Below are 27,634 nucleotides of genomic sequence, written 5' to 3' on the forward strand. Positions count from 1 at the left end.
TGAAGAAGTTCCAGAGGCTTAGAGGTAGAAACAACATTTTTCTTTTTAAAGGATGTTTTTGAAAATTTTCCTTTCTGACATGCTTCACACAGAGCATCTGAAGAAAACTTCAGTTTAGGTAGGCCTCTGACTAACTCTAGTTTAGTTAGCTGAGAAAGTTTCCTCATGCTAATGTGGCCCAAGCGTCTATGCCATACCCATTGCTCTTCATGAACTGACATCAGACATTTAACATTTTGTTCTTTTAAATCAGAAAGATTAATTTTATAAATGTTGTTTTTCCTCTTGCCTGTGAAAAGGACAGAGCCATCATTCTGATTAATGGCTTTACATGTTTTTTTATTAAAAATTACATCATAACCGTTATCACTTAATTGACTTATGGATAACAAGTTATGCATCAATCCTTCTACGTAAAGGACATCAGATATAGAGGGAAGAGTACCATTACCAATAGTTCCGGAGCCTCTGATCCTTCCTTTCTGATCTCCTCCGAAGCCTACAAATCCAGCGTCTTTAAGTTCTAGACTTTGGAACATAGACTTTCTTCCCGTCATGTGTCGCGAGCATCCAGAGTCCAGGTACCATGACTGGTGTCTGAACTTTGCTGCATAGGATATCTGCAACATAGACAATCTTATCCTTTGGTACCCAGAATCTCTTGGGTCCTTTCAGATTAGTTTTCCCAGAGTTTCTTATAACTTTGGGTTTTCTAGCATTTTTAAATTTTTGTTCTTGTGTGTGTGTATAGTGATATGAAAAGGGAGACTTAAGTTGGTTACTGGTAGAAGTTTTATCTTCCTTAGGATCATACCCAATTCCCTTTTTATTGTTCTGACTAACTCCATAAATCATGGATGCCATAATACTCCTATCTATCCCATTTTTCAGAAATTCTTGAAAGGCTTCTTCGTATTTATAAATTATTTTATTTGAAGTTTGTGGTGCTTGAGACAACGCTTCTTCTAATTCTGAGCTTTTTGTTTTTGCTCCATCTCTTTCTAACGTTAAAGATCTGATTGTATCTTCTCGTGCTAGAATTGTTATCTCAAGTTCACTACATTCTTCAAATTTAGCTTTAAGACAGCCTTTAATGTTTTTAATTTTTTGTTTTAATTTCTGATAAGAGCTAAGAGTTTCTGACAAGCATGATTCTAAATCAGATCGAGAAAGTTCAGAGAATACCTCTTCAGATTCTTCATCTGAGCTACTGGATGTGATAGCCATAAGTGCCACGTTGGCCTGTTCATCAGAGTCAGATTCTGATGATCCAGATTCACTATCATCCCAGGTAGCCATCAGTCCTTTCTTTGTCTTGAAGGTATTTTTCTTGAAGCTTTCTTTTCTAGAGTTGTCTTTCTTTAGCTTGGGGCATTCATTCCTGTAATGACTTGTTTCTTTACATTCATAACAGGTAATATCTTTGTTAGCTTTACCTTTTGAAATTGACTCTGATCGATCCCCTCTGGGTCTTGGTCTTCTGAAGTTGTTGTTCCTCTTTTTCCAGAGTTGCTTAACTCTTCTGGTTAGTAGGGACAACTCTTCTTCATCATCAGAGTCTTCTGGTTCAGAGTCGTCAGTATCTTCAGTTTCTGCCTGGAGAGCTTTGGTTCTGTCAGGTTTCCGTCTTTCAGATCTGGACTTTAGCGCTACGGACTTGTTCTTTTTTTGAGGCTCATCCTCCTCTAGTTCTATCTCATGGCTTCTGAGAGAACTGACAAGTTCTTCAAGGCTGATATTGTTCAGATCCTTTGACAGTTTCAGAGCAGTAACCATAGGTCTCCATTTCTTTGAAAGACTTCTGACTATCTTCTTAACATGATCTGTAGTTGTGTATCCTTTGTCTAGCACCTTGAGACCTGCAATAAGAGTTTGGAATCTAGAAAACATAGCCTCTATAGCTTCGTCATCTTCCATTTTGAAGGCTTCATATTTCTGGATAAGCGCCAGAGCCTTCGTCTCTTTGACTTGGGAGTTTCCTTCATGAGTCATCTTCAGAGAGTCAAGTATATCTTTGGCTGTCTCTCTGTTGGTGATCTTTTCATACTCGTTGTAAGATATAGCATTTAGGAGTATGGTTCTGGCCTTGTGATGATTCTTGAAAACTCGTTTCTGATCATCTGACATTTTACTTCTGGGAACTTCAGCTTCATCCTCTGTGACAGGAGGTTTGTATCCATCTGTGACAATGTCCCAGAGTTCAGCATCATAGCCTAGAAAGAAACTTTCAATTCTATCTTTCCAGTAATCGAATTTCTCTCCATCAAAGACAGGAGGCTTATCATTGTAACTATCCTTTTCATTTGTGTGGGCCATAGTTTTTCTCTTTCTGGATCTCTCTACACTGTTAAGTGTTTGATTAGAAAATCAATAACAGAGCCGGAGCTCTGATACCAATTGAAGGTGAGAAAAACAAGAAAGGGGGGGTTTGAATTGTTTGGAAAAATAAGCGCTTTTTCAAAATGAAAACCACACAATGATTTTATACTGGTTCGCTTATAACACAAAGCTACTCCAGTCCACCCGACCAAGGTGATTTCGCCTTCAACAAGGACTTAATCCACTAATCTTGAAAGATTACAAACAACGTCTAAGAGAAGGATCTCTTAGTCCTCTCAAGTATACAGACTACACAGAGTCACTTGAGGAAATAAACAATCAATAGATGAAAGATTTATGTAATCTAGAGTGCTTCTAAGATAAGCTAATATTACAATAGTAAGAACAAAGTGATTCACGTTATAAGCAAAAGCTTCGTGAAGATTTAGAGAGCAAGAATGTTTTCTTGTGCATTGATGTTTCAGTATAATTTCTGCTTGTATATGTTGTATGGCTGAATGTTGATTTGCAGTCCTTTATATAGATCAGTGAGGTAGTAGTTGAAACTGATGAGTAATAAAATGAATTTACGCCATAACATAAATAGCTTTTGCAGGATAACTTTCTCTCCTTGAAATGACTACTTACCACATATAGTATCTTCTTTATTGAAATTGGAGATTAACGTCTCTTTCTGTATTAGGAAATCCATTTGCAAATCTTTACTTGACTTTAACGTTACTCTTTCATAATTAGCAATTCCATGATCAGAGTCTTCGTGTATCTGAGAATCTTGGAGTCTTGCTTCTGATGTTGATCTCTTTTGGATTCTGATGGATTCTTCAGATAGCGCTGATAAGAGTCAGAACTTCTAGAGCTTACTTCTTGTTCAGATGCTTCTGATACTTTGCTGTTTTGCTCAGAGTTAGACTTTCTTGAACGTGTTTCTACTTCAGATGCTTCTTATCTTCTGATAATTTGTATCTGATCTGGTTCTGTATCTGATGACATCATCAGATCTCTTTCTTCTTTCTTTAGAACCCTGCACACTTAGAAACTTTTCGTTAGGGTGCCATTTTTGGTTTCATCCTTTGTTATCATCAAAATCAAGGAATCTGTTGTAGAACAATTTTTGTTCTTACACAATCAATGCCCGCAAATGGTATATTTGGAACTGGTCGTGAGATACTCTGAACATAACTATATTGTCGCAGACACCTCTCAGGCAAGTGTCTAGTAAGCATGGTCTCCCATCACAAAATCAAACAGCTAAAAGTCCTGTATATTCTAGTTGACCTGCTCAGGCATCAGAATCTTCGGGAAGTCTCTCATCTTCGACCTGTGCGATGTGACCTTTAGTGTGGGACACTTTTGTGACAAAGAAATATAAAAAATTTAGCATTTAGCTTTCATGGCACAATAATAAACAAAATAGAGTTAAACATAAAAGACACGTGTCTTTCTCTGTCATACTCGTAGCGCCATATGGTCAGCATACTCGATAAGCACTGACTGATCAATGAGTCCTCCAGGGAATCCTCCATTGGTGTGCACAGAGGGCTCTAACGAAGGAGTTGTAACCTCAGTGTCAGCCGTAACAGATGGGACCGAATCAGCAACATTAACATCTGGTTGGACCACCCGAGCTACCTCCTTCAAACCAACCTCCTTAACAACAACAACTGGATCTAGAACCTCCTCAACCACCAGATCAACCATCGAATCAACCACTCAACCAACAACAGCATCATATGGCACCACCTCATCTCTAGGTTGCTCTATTGACCATATCGGTCGGTGTCGAGTGCTACGAGGTGCCCGTAACTGATCCTGCTCAGCCAACCGTTTCCGGTGTGAACCGATTTGGGCCACTTGTCCGCCCCATATCTAGGAAGACTCTGCATCAACACTATTGGCAACCCTAGCCTCGTTTACCGCTCGATCAATAACTATCCATGCAATAGTGTCGTCTCTGCCTTTGTATTTCACTGCAAAAGAAGGGGAAACAAATATTAGCAACTACCTAAAATTTCATAATTTCCGGTATAAAATAAAGTTTTGGTACATACCGGAAATTTAAAAAATTTGGTATAATGATATATATACCGGAAATTTCAGAATTTCCGATACAAAACCAAGTTTTTATAACTACCGAAAATTACGAAATTTTCAATATATTCAATGGGATTTTGTACCGGAAGTATTAAAATTTCCGGTAAATATGTCATAAAAATACCGAAAATTTTGAGATTTCCGATAGAATATACCGAAAATTTTGAAAAAAATCGATATAATTACTCAGTGTTTTTGAAATTTCCGGTACTTGCTCCAAATTTCCAGTATCGCCCTAGCAATTTCAAATTTGTGCGTCTGGATTGTAAATTTTAAAAAAAATGGAAATGATTTTACAAGAGCAATGTCGTCTTTTCATATGCGACAGGGGAGTGTCAGGTCTAAGTGGGGAGTGTCAAGTTAAATGTTCCTTGCTTTATCACTCAACTTCAAGTTATGGAACTCTGGTGGACACTTATGTTATCCTTCGTATTCACCTTAAGGAGAACATGATAGTTTAGGGGGAAGTATTTTTAGTTATGAGTGTAATCGGTTCGGTTTGGATCGATTTTTGATCCAAAAAATATATGAACTGATGATATCTCCATCGGTTTGGTTTTAAGTATTTTTCAAAAATGAAACCGAACTAAACTAACCGGTTCGGTTAGTTCACTTTATCGGTTTACAATATATTTTTTTCAAATATTATATTCATCAGCGTATTCTCCACTATCGTATTTTTTGATGTATTTTAAGCTATTAATTTTTTAAAATAATACATTTCATATAATTTATTCCATGCTCTATTTTTTTCAAACAAATTTTAAGTTGTTCATAATCCATACGAAAGGATGACATGATTTTCATTGCATCATGAAATAAGTTCACTATCACATAAAAGTTGGCACTTTGCATCAGAAAGTTGAAAAAGAATTTGAAAGATTAACAAACAAATCACTACAATAACAACAAAAAAATTTAATACACATAAATTAACATGTTTCACACCTTAAACACACAGCAAAACTATTTTGTAACAAGACTAGAAGGAATTTTGTTGAAGAAGAAGAAATAAAAAAAAAAAAAATTGAGAACTTAAACATGAAGAAGACGACCATAACATATTAGAACAACGGTAGAGAGAGCAACAATGATGGTGGGCGACAAAAGTAGCAGTTCGATGAAAACAAATTTTTGTGACTTATTGTTTCTATTTTCTATGTTTTGGAGTTTATTTCTATATGAGTGTTTTATTGAAAGTATAGAAACTTATAAAAGATGGAGAATGATTGTACCGATATAAAATTTGAGCTTAAGAATAAGTGTAATAAAAAATTTAGAGTGTAATTATAGTCATTGGTTCAATTCTTCGGTTTGACGGTTTTTAAAAACTAAAACAAAAAACCGAACCAAACTACATCGTTCATCAATTCGGTTTGGTTTTGAAACCGAACTAGAAACAATTAATTTTTTTTATTTGGTTTGGTTTAGATTATCAATTTAATTAATTTTTTCTGATCAACTTACATCCCTATTTTTACTAATTGACCGTTTATTTTGTTGTTATTAAATATTGTGTGTGCAGTAACTACTATGGAATTGCTTTAGATGGTCAGAATTATAACTATAGGGTGAAAGGAAATATATTGTGTACGTTGATTGGTTTGGGAGAGATTAGGCTCTCTAAATCCCTGGAGATTGGTTTATTTGTCAATTGCTAGTTGGTACTATTTGTCAATTCAATAACTGCCTTGCTAGAAGTACATCCGCGGACTATGTTCATCTATTTTAGAGTTTCTATTCTTATCCTTTATTCACATGTTCATTATATCCTCAATATCTTAGACAGGTACAAAACCAATTCTCTAATATATTGCCCTAAATAAACAATCATAATCTCTAATATATTGCTCTAAATAAACACTCACAATACCAGTTTCTCTTGGTTTTAAGCAATGCTCAATACCATACCATTTGGCTATGCTAATACCATACCACGTGGCTTACTCCAACAACAGAACTGCAATAACAAATACATTAAATTGCATCCTTTAAATTTAGGAATTGCTCTTTCAACTCTCAATCCACACCCTAAAAATTCAAAAATACTCCTCATTTATTCAGAGATGCGTCTCAATACGTATCTAAAATCACACCAACAAAAATATTCGAAAATGTATCTTCGTAAAGTGTTATCACCATTGAAATTGAAATTTTGCCATCATTCAATACTCAGGAAGTGGAAGTGGAGCTTCCAATTTTCGTTGTGGAATGGTTTCAATTAATTTAAAAGTGAAGGATTTCCTGCGATTGTCAACTCGAAGTTCATTCTTGCATCCTCGTGAGGGCATTTTGGCACCATTCCATGAAGCAACTTCACCTCCACGTATTGCTTCAGGCAAGAAAAGCAATACCTGTGTTGACAGTCATCAACTGAATTTTTTTTACTACAATCAGGATCCTCTAAACAAATGACACAAGTTTCATTTAAACTGTTTACACCCCAAGATTCAGCAGATCTGTTCATTTCTATTGTCAAAAATGGACTTACCCACAAAATTAAAAGAAAATAGAAACCATAGCCTATAGACGACACTTTTCGGATGTGTACTCTGGAATTCAAATATACATTTTCAAACAATTTTGTAAATAAAATAAAGGGTGTCTCACTTACAACACCTTTCTTAGTATGATTTTATATGCTTCTAAAGATACATCTCCAAATTTTAAATTTTAAAGATTCGTGGGAGTGCCCTTCCTGATGGAAAGAGTAACCCGTTAAATTTTAACAAACATAAACAACATGCAACTTGCATTAAAGATGCCGTAAGGGTCCAAATGATATAGACCCAAGATCAGCTTATCAACAAAAAGATATTGATAAGGTTTATTATAAGTAAAATATGATTAAAAATAATTAAATACGACAGGACCTTCCAGAGAGAAACGAAGAAACTTCAGCAATTCAAACTCCTTGCAAGTAGATAAAAGGATGGGATTATAACGTGTGAAAATCATTACAAGAAAATTTCAGAGTGAATACTACTTCCCCAATAGTCCAAACTACATTGTATGTATGTGTAACCCCAAATAACCAAAAAACAATAGCTACACTTTGATGGACCTCTTTACAAAAATTAGTCTAACCATTCCCTTCTCTAACATTTTAACGTTTTCCTACTCTATGTGATAAAGTGAAAAATTTATGAAGTGAAAATTCTATTACAGATGATATCCACGACAGTTGGTCGAAATATGTCACAGCAGCTTAGCCACGGGAAAATGAGCAATAATTTTGTTGCTTGGTCAAATATCAAGCAAACCCACCTCCATAGCCACCAAATTGGTTCCCACAAATTATCATTGTGTTCCATTTATCTATGTATATATCCTTTGCAAATATTTGTCAACAAACCGAGACAGGCGAGAGTTGATCAATTGTCATCCTCTGTTAAGGCGGCAAAGGAAAAAGGTTTGAACTTGTAGCCATCACCATGGTAGAATTTATTTTGAAATTCAACCCAATGAAGACGCAGGGCATGAAGAAAAGCGCTCAGAGTCTCCATCATAAGTAGTATAAAAGCCGTTGCAAAGGCAAAAACAACTAGTCCCACTAATCGAATGATAAGATTGTCATACCTATTACAATGGCAATCAGGGATGTACCAATGATTAAAGATGAAAAACTGATATTAAAAACATAAATACATAGTATGCGATATCAAAGGTTACAAGACACTCACCCCCAAGCTAGTAGTAGGACTTTCTCATAAAAAACAGTTGAAAGTTCTGAGTGAGCCAAGCTGTAAAGTGACCAAAAAATATCAACCAAATCAAGAATTTATAAAATAGGAAGTTGTGGCAATTAGGGAAAATTGTGGGTGATCAAACCTTAATGCCCAAAGTCGGAGATATGATGCCGTATTTGAAACAGAACCCAGAACAAACTCAATGGAGTGAATCATTTGGTGAACAAAAACCTCACTGAAATTAAATTCCTCACGATGTTGCCTGGCAGAATCCGGCTCTGCCTCAAGATCCACCTCAGAGGTATTAAGAACACCGTAATTGCGTCCTTGAAATCTCTGAAATATCATCAAGATAACAAATAATAATCCTCACAAAGTCTGACAATGCTTCGTTAATAACTAGCAGTAAACAAAAGTACAGAACAAAGGCAAATTATTGCTAGAAACAAAAACAATCAGCTTGGCCAATTGAAGTTGTTAAAAATTGTTTATTCTAGTCCAGAGGAGACTGGTCTAAAAAAAGAATATCTCGGAGATTTGTTGTTCAGCAACCATAAGCAGAAACACGGTCGTAAGGGAGAAACTTAAACTGTTAAGCGTGTAATTAAAAAGTTTGGGAAACAAAGTTACTATTAAATTTCAAGCAATAAAATCAAACGCAAGGGAGGCAAAAGTGGCACCTCATTATGAAGTTTCTTTAATATAAAAGGCTTTGGAAAGAGCATCCATGGAACTGCAATTAGAGCCAGAATCAATAACAAAACCTGCACATCACGAACAGTAATTTTGAAAGATGAAAAACACTAAATATATCAACAAATATTAATTATTAACTAACAATGAGGAAAAGAATCAGAACCATACTTGAAGTGGCCTTTGACCCCTGAACAATTCATTCTCACCAAGATTGTCAAGAGGGCTTAAAAACATGTAAATCATTATATGATAAAGGTCTGCCTGAGAGCCAGAACACCACTTGACAACAATGAGAAGGGAAAGATACCCAAATAGACTGTTGAGGAAAATCATCTGCGGCACAAACTGATACCTAAAGCAACATACATAGCAAGTCAAACCATTATACTATAGGTAGCAAATTAATAGGTATAGTGAACTGAAATAATCGGGAAGTTAGAAAAGTAGGACACCTTATATCCAGCGAACTGCCAAAGAAACGAGCATTGAAATAACTTAACATAATTCCTAAGTTCATATGCACAACACCAAATAGAATGGACATCTTCATCTTGAGAGAGTTCAAAAAGGGCAATTCTGAACGACTTCCACGCCAGCTGGGATCCACACCAAATGGGTATGGTTCTCTGTATTTTACTAAGCCAGTAGTATGTGCATCCCTAATAAGAAGTGGAGTACGATGGAAAATCAAACAGCACCAAGTTAAAGCCTGCCTACAAACATCATTTTATTTTATACATGTCCTGACTATAAATACCCAAATTAGCAAAATTTTGAAGTACGAGACAAACATAAAAAGCAAGTGAAACATAAGACTGCAACTGTGCCAGAGAGGCCAATCAAACGAGTCCTGTTTGCATTATATTTGAAGGCAATAGCTTTAAAGAAACATGAATCAATCAAAATAAACAGCACTTCGGTTTTTAAAAGTAACAGTCATATCATACAGGTGTTTCTCTTATAACTCAAAATCAAATACATTTGATAGCGTGGAACCAAAAGTTCTTCTCGTTATGGTCGACAACTTGAGAGTGACAAATGATTTCAACAACATTCAATTTTAGGAAAAATTAAACTTGGTAATCGAGGAGTCATTAATCATTAACATGACTTAAATAGTTGAATCCATTACCTCTTACCAAAAACCTATCCATCCGAACATCAATCATATTAAATTTCAGTCTGAATTGTTTTCTTCGCATACCTCCACTTCTAGTGTGTTTTAAACTCATTAGGTCTAGAATTTACTCTATTTGAACAGACTAGCTATTATATTGTAATTACATTGAAATATATGAGAATTATTTTCAACACGGTTTCAAGTATCACAATAGAAAAATTGAATGGTAAGAACTACTTGAACTGGTATTCTTCTTTGAGTTATGGTTTTTGCGCCAACGTCTCTTAGATTTTCTTACTAAGAAGACTTCAGATATTGATGCTAAGTTGAAAGATGATTGAGACTTAGCTGATAATCAACTTGAATCTATGTTGTAGAATTCTACTGAGCCTAAAGTTGATGGCACATTTTTGTCCGTATGGGACATTTTATGAGGTTTGGCATAAGGCTAAAAATATTTATGCTAATGATATTCAAAGATTGCAAGAGTCTTTCTGCAGTTTGGCTGCCCTTCAAATGACTGATCAAGATTTATCTTAATATTTGCTCGAGCTTAGTCTACCATCAATGTCTTCAAACTTATGCTAGTTAATGACGACATTAAATACGTATTAGCAAAGCTTGACAATATTCTCATGGTGTTTATCTTTCATAGTCTCCTTACAAGAGTATGGTCCTGTTAAATACCAGACTTTGATAAATACCACTGTTCTTATAGTGGGAGAGCTTACTAATTGTCTCATCCAAGTTTCTTTACTAGGCGACGATACCAAAATAGCCCGAGTTCTCTTCTCTTATTTCTAATTCAAGTGACCGTAGTTGTGGAGGTCATGGACGTAGTCGTAGTCGTAGTCGTGGTCATAGCCGTGGAAGTAAGCATGATCGTGGTAAAGGGGTAGAGGTAATCTTCATTGTACTTATTGTAGGAGAGATTGAATAGAATAAAAAAGGTAACATTAAAATACAAACAAGTAATGCTTTGTGAAGCTAAGATAATGGAACTAAAAAATCCAATTGGCACAAAAACTATAAGCTGTAAAGAGACAAATAGAAGACACCTGCATGAAATATCTTGGCATTTGTAAGCAGACGCACCAAATATGTGAAAAGGAACCGAGAAGAACTCGTTGTAGATTAACCCACAATACATTGAAAATAGTGACATCAGAAGAAGCACATAGCGCCCACCATATAGCATCTCCATAAAGCTTCCCAGTCGCTGGAAGAAATCAAATAGAGTTTTTAGGTCCTCAATTTGCCAAGAGCGGAACATAGGTAAGTAATATTGTGTATATTGCACTTTTATACATATTATATTTAGATTTCAAGATATCAAAGGACAAATCATTAGAATAAATGGCTTAAAAGTTGTCACCTAATTACTTTTGGTCCTTATCATGGAAAATATGGGAAAATGAAAAAACTGGATGCTCAAACTTTGAATATCATTACAAATTAAGGAGATCCTATTAAACACGAGATGGAAAAAGATGCATGTTCAAGTTTGATATATCAATTAAGCTTTTAGCTAAGAAGATTGTTGAGATATTGTAATTATGTTTTGTATCTGTTATAATATTATGTGATTGTCTTAATTGTATTTATTTATCTTCCCTTAGTGAATTCACTTCATGTCTATATAAAGTACAGTCTCCTCGCATAAGGTACAAGATATTCAGTCTCAAGTAAGATCAACCAAAATAAATGTCACATGTGAGGCTTATTATGATCTTTTTGCATAATCCTTCCATTGCTACTTTATTCATGTCACACTCAGAATGACAATACCTGATTGCCGAGTTTGCTTTCATGTGCTATAAGAACCAATGCTCCAAGCAGCAGGCATATTCCATGGCCCCAGTCCCCAAACATCACCGCAAAAAGAAATGGGAAAATAATAGTTGTGTAAACTGCGGGGTTTGCTTCTTGATATCTTGCAACACTGCCAAATAAAATGGCCCGTTAGGAATCTTTTCAAATTTTCACAGCACGGAGCCATATATTTCTAACTTTGTGAAAGGTAACTTATTACAACACGTTAACTTATTTGTATAACTGCTAATAAACGAAGTAAATATTTGCTCACCCATATGCATCTACAATTTCTTGATAAGGATTGGTGAAACTGTTGGTCCTAAAATATGTAGGTGGCGATTCCAGTGCATCCATTGAATGAAAGATTACACCCACTTGAGAATTACTGTCAAAAGTTGCCCGTTGCAGTGCCTCTTGAATCTGGAAAATCAGAAGATGCAAGCCTTTTACTAGAAATATAAACAAAAAAACAAAGGTCTTTACAACTCCTGAAATTTAAAGAACAAGAACTACTGAGGACCCAAAAAATTTGAGGAAAAAAACCTGTGTTCTCGCAAATATTGGACACCAGCCCTCTGCAACAAGACATTTTTTAGTGACATCAAAATTTAACATGTTCAGTGTATCATACACAGCCTTCTCTCTTCTTACCTAGGACAAGATGACAAGGATGAGAGCTATTGGTTCATAAACTAAACAACGATGAAATAGTAGGATGTCTTTGAAGCTACAACATAAAGAACAGTAAAACCTTAGGCAAGAAGTCATTTAGAAACTAACTCTTACCATGTCCATCCATTTTGCTAAATGACCTCCTACAGAAGATAGAGCCTTATTCCGATGCCTAATTCCAGCATCCAGAGTGGCCTCTAAGTCAGCAAGGCGTGATGAAACCTGTACCCATGAACTACATTTTTTCAATTATAAATTATACAGTTTCTGTTGGAATATTTCGAAAATTTCTCACAATATCACTATTGTATCTTTGATATCTTAGAGTACCATTTACATCTCTTAATACTGGCTTTCGTATTTCATTATGTATCGTGATTTATTCTATTCTTTAATTAGGATTGATATTCGTTGGAGGTAAATGCTTTGTCTTTTGTATCATGTCCAATCAATATAAATAATTATTTGTTTATAATTTTCTCTTTTTGTTCTTCCCCAACGTAAACCTTTTCAATTTCTACAGTTTCCAACTTCCTTTTTTTGTATTTACCAATGGTGACATGCAATGATATAAAACAATACCCAGAACTTCAAGGTCTACTCATTCTACTCGTTTTTCTCTCCTTTGAGTTGTTGTTTAAACTACTGAATGATATTGCGGGAAAAGATCTCACCTAAAAAATGATAGTGCAAACTGAAATCTTAAATAGCATATATAGAAGCCTCTTGGATTGCAAGACAAAGTTATCTGAATAATAATTTAAGATGAAGGTTGAAATTAAGATGTTGACGTCCCTAGTATTCAATTTAAAATGACAAAGCATATTATTATTTAACTGAAACTATAGACGCATAAAGCCCTGTATTATCTAGAGACTGGAGCACAATTGGTCCTAGACCCTTTGCTACAATTTTTACTAATATAACCCAACTTTTTAAATTATTTCCCAAAATAACCCAAGTTTCAAAAAATTTCCTAATCTACCCCACCTTTAATAGGGAGGCGCCAATTGGATTGGCGCCCCCTCTTAAAAATTACAAGGAGGCGCCAATTGGATTGGCTAGGGCAGGTGCCCTAGCCAATCCAATTGGCGCCTGTGTGTATTTTTTAAGAGGGGGCGCCAATCCAATTGGCGCCTCCCTTAAAAAAGCCTCAAATGAAAAAACTTCCAACATGAAAGTTGTAGATCTTTTCAAAACAATGAATTTGGATATAAATTTTGCAACATTTGGATTTTTTTTGAGAAAGTTATGGGCAGTTGAAGTTGGACTTCTGAGTTTTTCAACTGTTATCTGACCCATAATGTTTTGTATTATTGCATGTGTTTCTTTTACGAATATGAATTTTTGTCCAACATAACATTTGAAGTAGACATCTTAAATTTTGCAATGCACTTGGTCCCACCTCAAAATAATTAAAAATGAGTGAGTTAGGTATCTGCGAACTTGACCCAAAATTAGGGTTTCTGTCAGAATGACCTATAATGTTCTGAAATTAATGATGAGCTTCCAAGTTTCAAATGGATTTTTGATGAACATGAAAGTTGTTCATATGGCGAATGTTGTTAAAACTTGAATGGGGGCGCCAATTGGATTGGCTAGGGCAGGTGCCCTAGCTTAGGGTAGGTGCCTTAGCCAATCAAATTGGCGCCTATGTGTATGTTTTAAAAGGAGGCGCCAACTCAATTGCCGAGTCCATCATAAAATGCCTTTTTTGTATTATAAATAGATGCGTTGTGTGACCTATTGTTCCACAACTCAAATAATCATTTGGCTATCATGTTTGGTGTTCGTCGCCGATACGGTAAGGTGATTTATGCGAGAGACAAACCTCAATTGGTGATGCTGTTTTGGAACATCACCACGTTAGATCAACTGAAGAGGGAGCTGGTTCGATGGTTAGACGGGAAGATACCAGAAGGGGAAAAAATCAGAAGTATTGAGAGACTTGACAGTATCTTTGGTTGGGTGCGAATGAGGACTGATAAGGATGCTAGGGAAATGATGTTCGGTCGAGACGACATTAATTTGATTGTTGTAATCAGTTAGAATTATTTATGTTTTCAGATATTTTGTACTGATGTTGGTTATGAAACTCGTTGTAACAAGAACTTAATGATATATAATGATTGATTGTTACAGAAATACAATGTTACAAAAAGCATAAGATGTAGATACAATGTTACAAATAGCTTAAGATCTAGATATCATATTACAATAAGCTTAAGATCTAGATGATGCTCCTAGATTGGGACAGTTGTTTTTGTTGTGTCCTGGTTGACGACAGATACTACATAATCTTATCATTTTATCTGTGGAATCCATCTCTGTTCTTATACGTGTGCTGTTTGGTCTTCCTTTCTTCTTTCTACGCATCTCTTCATTGTGCCAAACAATATCTCCTTCATATGGAGGCCAGTAATCCTCCATTGGTAGTACTGAAAAGCCTCGACTATATACATTCATGATGGTGTTGGCCTTGTACACATCAGATAAATAGGTGTTAGCGTCTTGACGAGTATAAGCGCATGCTGCAATGACATGGGAGCAAGGTATGCGGAAGGCCTGAAATTTTCCACAATCGCACCAACTTGTGTTTAGTCTAACAGCGTAGGCTAAATTTGGTCTCCCCTCGCTGTTGCCCATTGTTTCCTGGACGCTGAAATTTTGTCTATGACGGTCAAACACTGTTACAGCGTGTGTCGTAGCTTTGATGCTCTCCTCTTTCATGACCTTCATGCAACATTCACTGAATACTTGTCCAGACATTAACACTGCACTCCATCTTTCGCCTCTGGTTGCGAACATAGAAGCCAACCTATAATAGGTTGATCTTACCAAGGCGGTTATCGGCAGGTTTCGAATTCCTTTGAAAACCCCGTTCATGCATTCCACAATGTTTGTTGTCATGTGGCCCCATCGACAACCACCGTCAAATGCTCTTGTCCACTGCTCTACTGGGATGTTATTTATCCATCTCCCCGCATCTTCATTAGACAGTCGAATCTCATCACGATAATATTGAAAAGACGGTTGAGTTAAAGCATACCCAGCATTCACCACCTTCTTGCGAAGATTCTTATCTTTTATAGCACGCATGAAGTTTTGTGCTATGTGTCTGATACAGTAGACATGTGTAGAAGGAGGATCATGCCATCCGTTTTCATGGTTGTTGTAGGCACTTTCGATGGCAGCATGTCTATCAGAAATCAGACATAGATTGGCTTGTGGTGCGACATGCGTTCTGAGATGTCGAAGAAAGAAACCCCATCCAGCAGCTGTTTCACCTTCAACAAGAGCAAAGGCAACGGGAAATACATTGTTGTTACCGTCTTGTGCAACTGCCATGAGCAACGTACCCTTGTATTTTCCGTATAACCAAGTGCCATCAATTTGCAGGAGAGGTTTGCAGAATGCGAAACCTTTGATGCAAGGGTCAAATGCCCAAAAGAGACGGTGGAATATTCTATTACCTGTAGCACAGGTTCCGTCTGGCATCATTGCTGGCACTGTCTCCAGAATTGCCACGGTTCCTGGGACATAAGTTTTTAGTGCCCATAAAAATCGTGGTAATTCTTTGAATGAGTCCTCCCAGTTGCCGAAAACCTGCTCAACAGCCTTTGTCCTCGCAATCCATGCTTTCTTGTAAGATGGAGTATAATTATATGTTGTTCGGATATGTGATATAATTATACTCACCTTCACTGATGGGTCTTTGTTTACCAATGGCAGAATGTCTCGACAAATCAATGTTGTGCTCAGTTGACGGTGATCTTGTGCAACGGTTGTTGCGACGCAACTGTGTGGTGGGTCTATTGAAGCGATCTCCCAAGAGTCATTTCTCTTCTTGTAAGATGCAGCCAAACGAAACTTACATAGCATGTTACAACATTCAATAACATACCTTCTTGAATCAGTGCGTTTAACCGTAAAGTCAACAAAGTTGTTCATGTGATATTTTTTGATTGCCAAGACACATTCCTCTTTGGTACGAAACATGTCTCCCACCTTTAATTCTCCTACTGGTCTCGGATACGGATTGTAGAAGACACTGTCGGACATTTCATCATCGTGAAGATCCATATTTGTCATATGTTGAGGAGGAATATAGACATGAGTAGGAGGTATTGGTGGTGGTTGAGCCTCATCTTCATCGTCGTTATTCAGGATGTGATCAACCTGTATCTCAGTCTCCTCTTCTTCTTCATCAACAACGTCGACCTCTACTTCTGCTTCTGGGTTGAGTTCATCTGAGCATTGTGCATCATCTGCATCATCTCCACCAGCTGGATCCTGATATGTTACTTGAGACTGTTGAGACGGTATACATGGTTGTAGAGTAATGTACAACTCGATAGAATCCATGCCTGAATGTTCATGACTAAGAAACATGCTTTGCACATCTTCATCGTCTTGTATCTTTAGGGGGAAAAACTTGCATTGACCATTCTCAAAAAATATAGGATTCTGATATGTCATCCTTGACACAATACCTCCCTGTATAAAGGATTGTATTCTTTTTTTGAAATGCAAAAAGGTTGCATTTCTTTTCATCGAAACTCTAATGGTATCAGTGTTTCTAAAACAAAAACCATGAAGCTCAGACTCAAAAGTTTCACCGTTGCAGTGAACGTTGATACTGTATAATGATGAAGATGACATTTTGGAGATGAAAAGTATTTTGCAAGTGCAGATGAAAGTGAGTGAAGATGAAAAGTATTTTGGAGATGAAAAGTATTTTGCAAGTGCAGATGAATGTGATAGTAAGACACTTAAATAGATGGTATTAATGTCTCACATTGAAGCTAGTCTGAGATACCGTGTCAAGCATGCAAGTAATTTCAGAGATGATGTGTCTGTCATGCAAGACAGTGTGACTTGATGTGTCAAGCATGCTAGCTAGTTCAGAGATGAGGTGTCTGTCATGCAAGACAGTGTGAGTTGATGTGTCAAGCATGATAGGTAGTCAAGAGTTGATGTGTCTGTCATGCAAGCTATCAAGTAGGTAGTCATCAACATACAGGAGACAAGACAGACACGTGTCGGACACCTAAGACGGTCAGAGATGAGGTGTCAATCCTGCAAGACAGTGTGACTTGATGTGTCAAGCATGCTAGCTAGTAAGAAGGTAGTCATCAGCATACAGGAGACAAGACAGACACGTGTCGGACACCTAAGACGGTCAGAGATGATGTGTCAATCCTGCAAGACAGTGTGAGTTGATGTGTCAGCCAGGCAAGCTATCAAGAAGGTAGTCATCAGCATACAGGAGACAAGACAGACACGTGTCGGACACCTAAGATGGTCAGAGATGATGTGTCAATCATGCAAGCCATCCATAAGTGAATTGTTCAGCATGCAGGAGACAGCAATGCCACGTGTTGAGCATGCAAAGGGTGGCGCCAATTGGATTGGCGCCTACCTTTAGGACTTGCACATGGTCGCCAGTTTGAATGGCGCCCCCCTTAGTCAGTCCTTGAAACCAAGCATTCAGAACTAGGCTTGCATGCATGTGCCCTAGGGTGTCGCCAATTTGAATGGCGCCCCCTCCTAAATAATGTACATGGTCGCCAAATGAGGTGGAGACACCATGCAAACACAATTTTTCATGCACTCATCCATTTGCCTATAAATTGATCCACTCCTTCACCAATTCTTTCACACCAACATTCTCACTACTTCATCTACATTTCTCACTACTTCATCTACATTACTTCTGTTACAATTTCATCTTCTACAAAATCTTCCATTTTCATCTACACCAACTCCCCAACAATATGTCTTTACTCACAATGGGCGAAGCACACAGAGGAACAGTTGCAAACATCGCGACATACGTAAGTATTTTCTTATACTTCTTTTTTATGTTTCATCTCCACCAACCCCATTTTATTTTGAAATACCGACTTAGTCAAATGTTACATTATTTCTATTATAGGATGTCTCAAGGTTTCGCACTCGAGTTCACGAATTTGTCCACATGGACCCGTTGATTCAACCTTATGTTGAACTTGCCGGTTTTGGTCACCTTAGCAAAATTATGTCTTGGTCTATAGATAACAAATTCATTCTCGCCTTATGCGAAAGATGGAGGCCAGAGACACACACATTTTGGTTTCCAACCGGTGAGTGTACCGTGACGTTAGAAGACGTCTACATGCTTTTAGGACTACGAATTGAAGGCAAAGCTGTTAATGGTAAGACCAACTTTCCAAATTCAATTTGCATGGAGCTTTTAAACGTTGATTTGTTAGATGATAATGCTAGGGGACAAGGTATACTACTTTCACGCCTAAAGTCATATTATAATAGTTTTTATTTAGATGAGCATTCTACCGAAGAAGCTCGAATCATTAAAACTAGGTGTTACATTATGTTGTTACTAGGATCCTTTTTATTTCCCGAAGGTAGTGGTTCTAGCATGCATATTATGTACTACCTTTACTTAGACAAATAGATAGAATAGGTAGTTATAGTTGGGGATCCGCATGTCTAGCCTATCTCTATAGTTCTTTGTGCAAAAACTGCCACAAAGATACTTCTACATTTTCTGGATGTGCTGTTTTGCTACAAGCATGGGGATGGTCAAGACTACCGTCTCTAGCACCGGTCAATAGCAACCCCTTCACTTTTCCATATGCAAAAAAGTAAGTTGTTTAAATTGCTATATCTTTACTTCCTTCCTTACAGTTTATTACCCATAACTAATTTATTTTAACTTTTTGGTGTAGATGGTCGGCACGCGGTATGAATTACAGCAGATGTCCGAGACACTGTATTACTCAATATCGCAACCTGTTGGATCACCTTCGACCGGCAGACGTAAGCAAAATAATTACATTATTTCTTCATATTATATTCACTTTTTCTACATTCATTTAAATCCTATTGTCTTTAACATTTCAGTTCATTTGGCGTCCATACCTTAATATGGATCATGAGCATCAGATCAACCCTGAAGACGCAGCCGTATGGACAACATGCACACCAATAATACGGTTCACAACAGTGGAGCTGCACAACACCGATCGTGTGAAGCTGCAGTTTGGTATGGTCCAGAATATCCCAGATCCCCCAGCTAGCCTAGGAGAATGGCATATGCGTAAAGTGAACGACCAATGGAACTTCAACCCTTGGCAACAATTCGCAAGATCAGAGTGTCGCAAGTGGAAGCACCGTCATGACCATGTCTTAACTGACGCAGTCATGCCAAATGAGGTAAAACCAAGTCGTACTTATATGGCTTGGTATAGATCAGTTGGATTTCAATTCATCGCCGATGATATGTACCTCTACGACCCACGCCAGACAACTTACACACAAGAAGCCTCAACATCTAACCCCCAACAACATTCTCAGCCCAATTACTCACAACCACCTATCCGACAAACTTTCCGTTCCACAAACACACAAACATACAACCAAAACATGCCATTCACCCAACCCCAAAACCAAGAACATCCCCCATACCACCACCAACAAATGGACCATCAACCTTCGACCGAACATCGCTTCGCACCCACACCATCACCCTACCAAAGTCGCCTTACCCAAAACACTAACCGCCCCATCACCTACCGTAGCCAAGAACCCCAAACATCACAATACCAAAACATCCCACAACCATATCTCTTCCAAACACCCCAACAACCTTTCCAACCTTTCCTAGACCCATCATTGTCACCCATGTCCCCCTTCAACCGTCCTGGTCGCCCATCCATGAGTCAACCACACCCCAACTTCTCTGGCATGGGTCATGAGCTCAGCTACGCCGGTACACCATCATTGAATACTGAAGACTATGCTGAGTTGGCTGAATACCTCAACGGATCTTCTCCTGTAGGCGGTAATGACGCTCCTGGACCATCAGATGAACAAACACCGGTTCAGAATCGTCAACGTGGGTTAGGGCCAAGGGTTAGGATAGCTAGGGGATGTGGGACCGGAGGTCGGTTAGGTGATCCCGGTCATCACCATTAGGATTCATTGTGTAAAATCCAAATTTTATTAATATCAATTCGTATTATGTCAAATTTATCTTTCTGTATTCTCCAAACATTAAGTTTCTTTCATAATTCTTAAATAAACACATATCATAAAACAAAAATTTATAAGTCAAAAACCCTAATTCAAGGACTTGTTATTGTTATGTTGAAGGGCTTGAAGTTGGTCCCTTTTGGCAAAGTTCACATACACTTGTTTTGACAGAAACCCTAATTTTGGGTCAAGTTCGCAGGGACATAACTCACTCATTTTTAATTATTTTGAGGTGGGACCAAGTGCATTGCAAAATTTAAGATGTCTACTTCAAATGTTATGTTGGACAAAAATTCATATTCCTAAAAGAAACACATGCAATAATACAAAACATTATGACTCAGATAACAGTTATAATGTCAAAGAGTCCAAGTTCAGGTGCCCATACCTTTCTCATAAAAGCTGCAAATGATGCAAACCTTTAGTCCAAATTCATTATCTTGAAAAGATATACAACTTTTATGTTAAAGGTTTTGTCATTTGAGGCTTTTATCATTCATACTAAAGGGCTTGAAGTTGGTCCCTTTTGGCAAAGTTCACATACACTTGTTTTGACAGAAACCCTAATTTTGGGTCAAGTTCGCAGGGACATAACTCACTCATTTTTAATTATTTTGAGGTGGGACCAAGTGCATTGCAAAATTTAAGATGTCTACTTCAAATGTTATGTTGGACAAAAATTCATATTCCTAAAAGAAACACATGCAATAATACAAAACATTATAGGTCAGATAACAGTTGAAAAACTCAGAAGTCCAACTTCAACTGCCCATAACTTTCTCAAAAAAAATCCAAATGTTGCAAAATTTATATCCAAATTCATTGTTTTGAAAAGATCTACAACTTTCATGTTGGAAGTTTTTTCATTTGAGGCTTTTTTAAGGGAGTCGCCAATTGGATTGGCGCCCCCTCTTAAAAAATACACACAGGCGCCAATTGGATTGGCTAGGGCACCTGCCCTAGCCAATCCAATTGGCGCCTCCTTGTAATTTTTAAGAGGGGGCGCCAATCCAATTGGCGCCTCCCTATTAAAGGTGGGGTAGATTGGGAAATTTTTTGAAACTTGGGTTATTTTGGGAAATAATTTAAAAAGTTGGGTTATATTAGTAAAAAATCCCAATATACGTAGTATCTAAGAAATTGGATTAGGCCTAACTCAATTCAAAAAACCAGCTTGTAAAGTGAGGGATGTCTCTATAAACACTTTTCAGGCCATATCTCATTAAATGTGGGACTCTCAACACACTTCTCACGCCTAGGAATGAAGAATTGGAGTGTGAGATGAGTTCAACAACGGGATGGCCCGCCCCACGGATCTTGGATAGGATCTAATACCACATAGATAGATATTTCTGAATAATATATTAATTGTGAAGTACATACACTAATATGTTTATATAGACTACACTATAGCTAATGAGCCTAATTAATGGGCCGAATACAAGGATTATACATAATTACAAAATATACGCCTAATAACCAGAGATACGACTTACAACAGTATATATAATTGAAGAGGACAACAGATGACATGTTTTTGAGCTAGGAATTCTTACCTCCTGAGTTATTTGCCTTTGTTTACTTATATCCTCAGGAACAGGGTAACAATTTGCACCGAATGCTTCACAAATTTTTAGAATCTTCATTCTTGCTTGCTCCCCAGAGAAAAACACAACAAACACTGTCTTCTCAACCTGAAAAGAAGTTCAGAACAGAGAATAAATTGGTAAATAAACCAAACAAACAAAATACAGATTAAAACTAAAGCCAAATTATTATTTTTCAATCGAGAAGAAAAAAGAAAACCATCTCAGTTGAAATAGGATCCATAATTTGTTCATCAGCTGGTGCCTGATTGAAAAGCATATTGCCTCTTGTGGCACGAAACAACATTCTTTCAAACCTGAGAAGTTTGGATTTACAAATTATCCCGCTGATAAATCTTAAACCAGATTGGTTTGATTTTGAAGGATCAGGCATCATTTCCTGTACAAAAAATTATATTACAGTGAACTTCCAGTAAAATAAAATTGAAAAACTGAACAGAATTTACACTTTTCACAGTAAAAAAATTTAATGGCAATAAAGGATGCTACAAGGAACCTGTTCAAACAAAAATGGCGTCTCGATAAAGTCTCCATTTGAGTAAACATTTTCCTCCAGTTCTCTCTCTTCTGAAACGGCATGGCCATGATTTGAAACAAGAAAACTACATGCCTAAAATATACCCATATAATGTTATATCAGAGTGTATATAGGATGTATAATATATTAACACTGAAAAGGATTACATTAATTATGAATAAATTATCATTTGATGGAGTAGATTAAAAACAGAATTATTATACAATGTTAAGATATGTATATCAGAGAGTGTATATAGGATGTATAATGTATGAACGCTGAAAAGGATTGCATTAATTATGAATAAATCATCATTTGATGGAGTAAATTAAAAACAGAAACATTGTACAGCATACCCATACAATGTTATCGTATGTATATCAGAGAGAGTATATGGGGTGTATAATATATTAACACTAAGAAGGATTGCATTAATTATGAATAAACCATCATTTGATGGAGTAGATTAAAAACAGAATTGTTGTAGAGCAACAGATGAACTACAAACCCAAATAAATAAGATTAAGTTATAATTAGAAATATCACTATTTGCTAACTGTATTCAAACAGGAAAATCTATTGTAACCAAAATAACCGAGACCATATGGAAAACTCTAGTACTTTGAAAGTAACAAGAGAATATGCTCAGCACGAATAGCCATGGAAAATACAATACCTTTTGCAGTACACTCTTGAACTCAAGGAGTTCGTTATATGATTGCTGAAGTTTCTCACTATTAGAGTTCATTTCAATTATCTCATGCTCATGCTCAGCAAGATGCACCTGGTTTAAGAGAATCCACAGAAATTAAAATGTCAGATTCAAGACTAAAAATCCCCATATAAACTAGTGAAACTGCAGATAACCAGTGTATTGCAGGCAACATGACAAAATTTATATTGAGCAAAAGCCCTAGGACAATGATCAGATATATAGAGAAAAGAGAAGTGAAATAGAGAAGGACCTCTATATCCTCCAAGTATGTATCTGATTGCAAGACAGGACTCGGAGACATTATCCCAGCTTTATTGATCTGATCCATCAGGAATCGTAGCTTTCTTGACATTTCTGCACATCGCTTTACCTGTCATAAAACAAAATGAAGTTCCTACCGGTAAGCCCAAGCCTATTACATGACATATGTTTATTTTTGGGTCTGAGCCAGACATTTTTGAAAGTCTGCTATGGTCTATAAGTTTACTTAAAGGCCTATTCATATTATTTTCTGCAAATAAGTAATATGATATGACTCATATTTAAATAGAGACTAATGAGCTAATAGGTCAATGAGATTAAGTTATATTTTGATATTTATTATATTATTTAGAGTATGATTTTATATGACAACTTATTACAATTATATTTTATATTTTATAATAATACATTTAAGTATGTCAAAAAATAATGTAAGCTAATATGTTTAAATTAATGAAAATGTTTTCCATGAAAAAAGAAGATTAAAATGTTTAACACAAAGTACAAAATCTAATATAACAAGTTATAAAAATAGATTATTTATATTTACTTAAGTAGGTCGGCCTAGTAGGCCTGAAAGGCTTTCTTTGTGACCTAAAGTCTAACAATTTTAGCTAAATAGGCCTTTTGAAAAGCCTCAGAACCTTGTCTATTTTTAAAAAAATCCCGGCTTATGCTTGAAGTAGGCTTGGACGTATAATCTTGTCGGTCAGCCTGGCCTATTTCCTCCTCTAAATACAATCATGACTTTTGAAGATAGATATCAAGATATGTAATCCAAAAATACCAAGCTATTTAGAGTATTAAAGGTTATCTTGGTTTCCAAACTTCATTATATTCCCTGATTTATTTTCTTAACTATTTAAGATTATGGATTGAGTTTATCTAAATAAGGTTCAAGGTTTTTAACTTTTTCCCTATCGCTTGAAGCATTCAATTGTTATTTTTTATGAATATGGATGGGAAGTTTCGGCTTTTGGCTTATTGATATTATAAATGCTTGTCCAAAATTTTCCAATGAAGATCAGTTTCAGCAAATCTCTTCTTCCTTGGTCATGCAAAACTCTATTCGACTCTTAAGGCGAAGCACAACATTTTGACATCACCAACATCCATGAGTTGCTGCCTTGTTCAAACTGAAATTGGAGAAGTTTTAGTTCTTGCTACTAATAATTGGTTGTTAGGAAATTTTCTTTGATGATCATTCCAAAAAAATCTCTTCTTCCTTGGCATTTCAACATTCCAACCAACGCTTCTGGCTAGTGATCTTTCCATCCATCTTGCTACCTTTTTCGTCAATGTGTTTGTGTAGTTACTTTTCATTTTTAAAGGATTCATTCTTAAGAATAGTTCTCATATTTAATTATATTTTATGATTAATTTAATAGTCTCATTAGGAATTTAAGTATTAGTATGAAGGTCAGTGCCATTTTTGTCACATCAGTATGCATTAGAGAATTACTTGCTTCGGACACTATTATAAGAAGAAAAAAATCACTTTTCATGTTCATTGAATAACCAACTTATCTCATCTATATACTAGATACATCGGTTATTCAATGAACATGAAAAAGTGAATTTTTGCTTATAACCGAAAGGAGTGTTATTGACAGTCTCTTTTATCTCTCTTAACCACTTCTCCTACCTAAGTTCTTTTTTAATGATAAATACTAGTATAGTCAGTATTATATTGGGGTGGGATTGACCTCTCTCCCTCCTTATCAGAATCACCACTTCTTAACTCTTTAGCCCACCCCAACCACCAAGACAACTTTATATGTCAACTACATATCTCCTCTTCTATATAAGTTATTGTCATTGTCAATATATTATTCTCTGAATTCGGCGCAGGCATTAATTCTAGAAAGAGAGCAAAAACATCAAACAAACTATTTCCTACAGTTTGAACATATTTCTTCTACCTTTTGATATAAGATCTAGAGATTGGGCGACTATAATCTGATTCACATGAAACAAACTACATAATTCATTATATATTTTCATTTTTTTTAAACTAGTACGCTTAGTGCGGTGTTGTAAAAACAGGGCATTGAAAAATAAACAGGAATTCCAATAATTAGTGCAATATACATTACCTGGTTAACAAATGTTCTCTGGAAGGGACTTTTTTCAGCATTTAACTACAGAGGAGAAAATACAGTCATAAGAAATGCAGTAATTAAAGGTCATTGAAGAATTCTACACCTCCAACATCCAAACCATAGATTTTACAACAAAACTTTTTTCTTGCTAGGCAGTAAACCATAAATTATGGGAGACTATAACTACTTTGTGTAGCACACGTTGCTGTAAAGAAGAAATTAAAACAAGTTTTGAATACTTTGTAATTCCCATGGTAGCATATTGCCACCCAAAATATCATTTGTAACAGGAGACAGAATTGCATATGAATATATGCTATTGAGAAAAAGATATATTCGTCGAAAATCAAAATAACATCCCCACTTTTAGTCTCTCCCGGTGAAATGTCTGAGTGAATAGACCAAGAGCAAAAAACATCAAAGTTTTTGCATAACCAGTATATCCTGAAATATTGAGATCCATCCAAGATTCTAGGCTTAAACGAGCTACAAATATCAAGACGTATAGCACTTTCCCTATGTTGTGTAGATGTTCTCCACAAACTTTAACTTGTATGGTCACATAGAAGCTCTTAATTACAAATAAAATTTACCATTATCAACAGCAGCAGTATACACATTGACAAACAATCAGAACCAAACCAGGACTCAGAATAATCAAGTTTCAGGATTCAGAATAATCAAGTTTCTAAAATTATCCTTTTGAACAGAGAGGTTCAATGTGAGAGTTGGAATTCAAACTCCAAACTGAAGCCCTCAATCAGTTAAACCAGAAATGCAATTGTATGTTGTAAACCATCTTCAAAGTGGATGGGAAATCCCAAGACATGAGAAAATAATCTAAAATAGCTTAGTAGGGTCGGTATGGTGTGAAAAAACATTTTGTATTTTGTAAACCATCTTCAATCACTTTCATTTTTTCAAATTATTAGACATGCATCCGAAATGTTTGTCCCATGTATGTGCTTCATTGAAATAGTAAACATTATTTTTTTTCCCAGTGTATCTTTGAAAATTGGAAACAAGTGTGCTTTTTTAATTAAAAGCAACAAGAGAAAACCATATTCTAAAACCTTACATTTAGCATGCAATATAAAACTTAAGCAACTCATCAATGCAATCAAATAGTTTGCTTATCAACAAACTCTAAACCATTTATTTGGATTAAATACAAAAAAAAATTACAATTAAATGTTGGATATACTTTGCACTCCAACACCTCGGAAAAAAGTGTGTCAGTGTATCCGACATCGAAACTTGTGATTAAGTTTAATTTATTACTATTTTCAAAATTATACTTGTGATTAAGTTTAATTTATTACTATTTTTCAAAACTATTATCGGTTTTGACGTTGGTGTCGGTGCAGTGTTTCCAGTTTCTGTGATTCATAGACTTTGCATGTTAAATCAACAACATAACAAACCAGAGAACGACCTAAGCGAACAAAATCCACTCCCCCACACCAGATTCCAAAATTCAACATATGAATTCAACAACGCTGCATTTTAATCATTCATCAAGGAAACACCGGCACGCATTTTACGCATGCAAATCAAGGACACAACGAAGTGAAAAGAAAAAGGCGCGAAAATCGAAATGCATAACTTGAAAGAATGAAAAAAATAGAGATCTGAGAGAGAGAAGTTACGTCACGGAATTGGAGGAGACCGAGTTGGCCTAAATAGGTGATGGCTCGGTGAGCGGACTCGGCGGGAATAATGAGTTGAACGAAGGTCATCTTCTCCGAACGCATCAGATCCATTGACGGTAATTTGCATGTGAAAAAATTCATTTTACCGGGAATGGATCTTCTGCAATAGATCTGAAATCTGAAAAATAAACCGTTTTCTTGTGGTTAGTTTCGGAGGTCTTCGACTTGGGCAGTTCGCGTCGGTTTCCTCCTCCTCGCAACTGTCATTACAATGGAACTGGAAAACTAACTTTAACTCACGTTTCTTCTTAATTAATTCA

General features: G+C 36.2%; 2 protein-coding genes across 2 annotated transcripts; one reads left to right on the top strand and one right to left on the bottom strand.

The window, feature by feature from the left end:
• Window positions 1–7,352: 7,352 nt before the first annotated feature.
• Window positions 7,353–27,634, bottom strand: LOC127101179 (V-type proton ATPase subunit a1). Its single transcript, XM_051038521.1, has 18 exons — window positions 27,312–27,634; window positions 25,657–25,701; window positions 23,550–23,669; window positions 23,261–23,368; window positions 22,564–22,677; window positions 22,267–22,446; window positions 22,017–22,154; window positions 12,538–12,645; window positions 12,295–12,402; window positions 12,023–12,171; window positions 11,725–11,878; window positions 10,995–11,155; window positions 9,269–9,475; window positions 8,985–9,168; window positions 8,801–8,884; window positions 8,263–8,456; window positions 8,115–8,174; window positions 7,353–8,010 (listed from the first exon to the last, which is right to left on the bottom strand). Exons 1-18 carry the CDS (start codon window positions 27,453–27,455, stop codon window positions 7,806–7,808), a joined length of 2,463 nt encoding a protein of 820 aa, XP_050894478.1. The 5' UTR covers window positions 27,456–27,634; the 3' UTR covers window positions 7,353–7,805.
• On the top strand, window positions 17,061–20,456 carry LOC127101180 (altered inheritance of mitochondria protein 3-like). Its single transcript, XM_051038522.1, has 3 exons — window positions 17,061–18,260; window positions 18,362–19,245; window positions 19,330–20,456. Exons 2-3 carry the CDS (start codon window positions 19,171–19,173, stop codon window positions 20,401–20,403), a joined length of 1,149 nt encoding a protein of 382 aa, XP_050894479.1. The 5' UTR covers window positions 17,061–18,260; window positions 18,362–19,170; the 3' UTR covers window positions 20,404–20,456.

Source organism: Lathyrus oleraceus, chromosome 7 (genome assembly GCF_024323335.1).
Source record: "Lathyrus oleraceus cultivar Zhongwan6 chromosome 7, CAAS_Psat_ZW6_1.0, whole genome shotgun sequence".
Classification (NCBI taxonomy): domain Eukaryota; kingdom Viridiplantae; phylum Streptophyta; class Magnoliopsida; order Fabales; family Fabaceae; genus Lathyrus; species Lathyrus oleraceus.

What these genes read in the sequence shown, in the direction of transcription:
- LOC127101180 (XM_051038522.1), top strand. Translation starts at nt 19,171, where the DNA reads ATGAATTACAGCAGATGTCCGAGACACTGTATTACTCAATATCGCAAC. An exon ending in ATCACCTTCGACCGGCAGAC is followed by an intron (nt 19,246 to 19,329) that starts GTAAGCAAAATA and finishes TTAACATTTCAG; the next exon opens with TTCATTTGGCGTCCATACCT.
- LOC127101179 (XM_051038521.1), bottom strand. Translation starts at nt 27,455, where the DNA reads ATGAATTTTTTCACATGCAAATTACCGTCAATGGATCTGATGCGTTCG. An exon ending in GGCAGTTCGCTGGATATAAG is followed by an intron (nt 9,169 to 9,268) that starts GTGTCCTACTTT and finishes ATGTTGCTTTAG; the next exon opens with GTATCAGTTTGTGCCGCAGA. An exon ending in CTCCGACTTTGGGCATTAAG is followed by an intron (nt 8,175 to 8,262) that starts GTTTGATCACCC and finishes GTCACTTTACAG; the next exon opens with CTTGGCTCACTCAGAACTTT.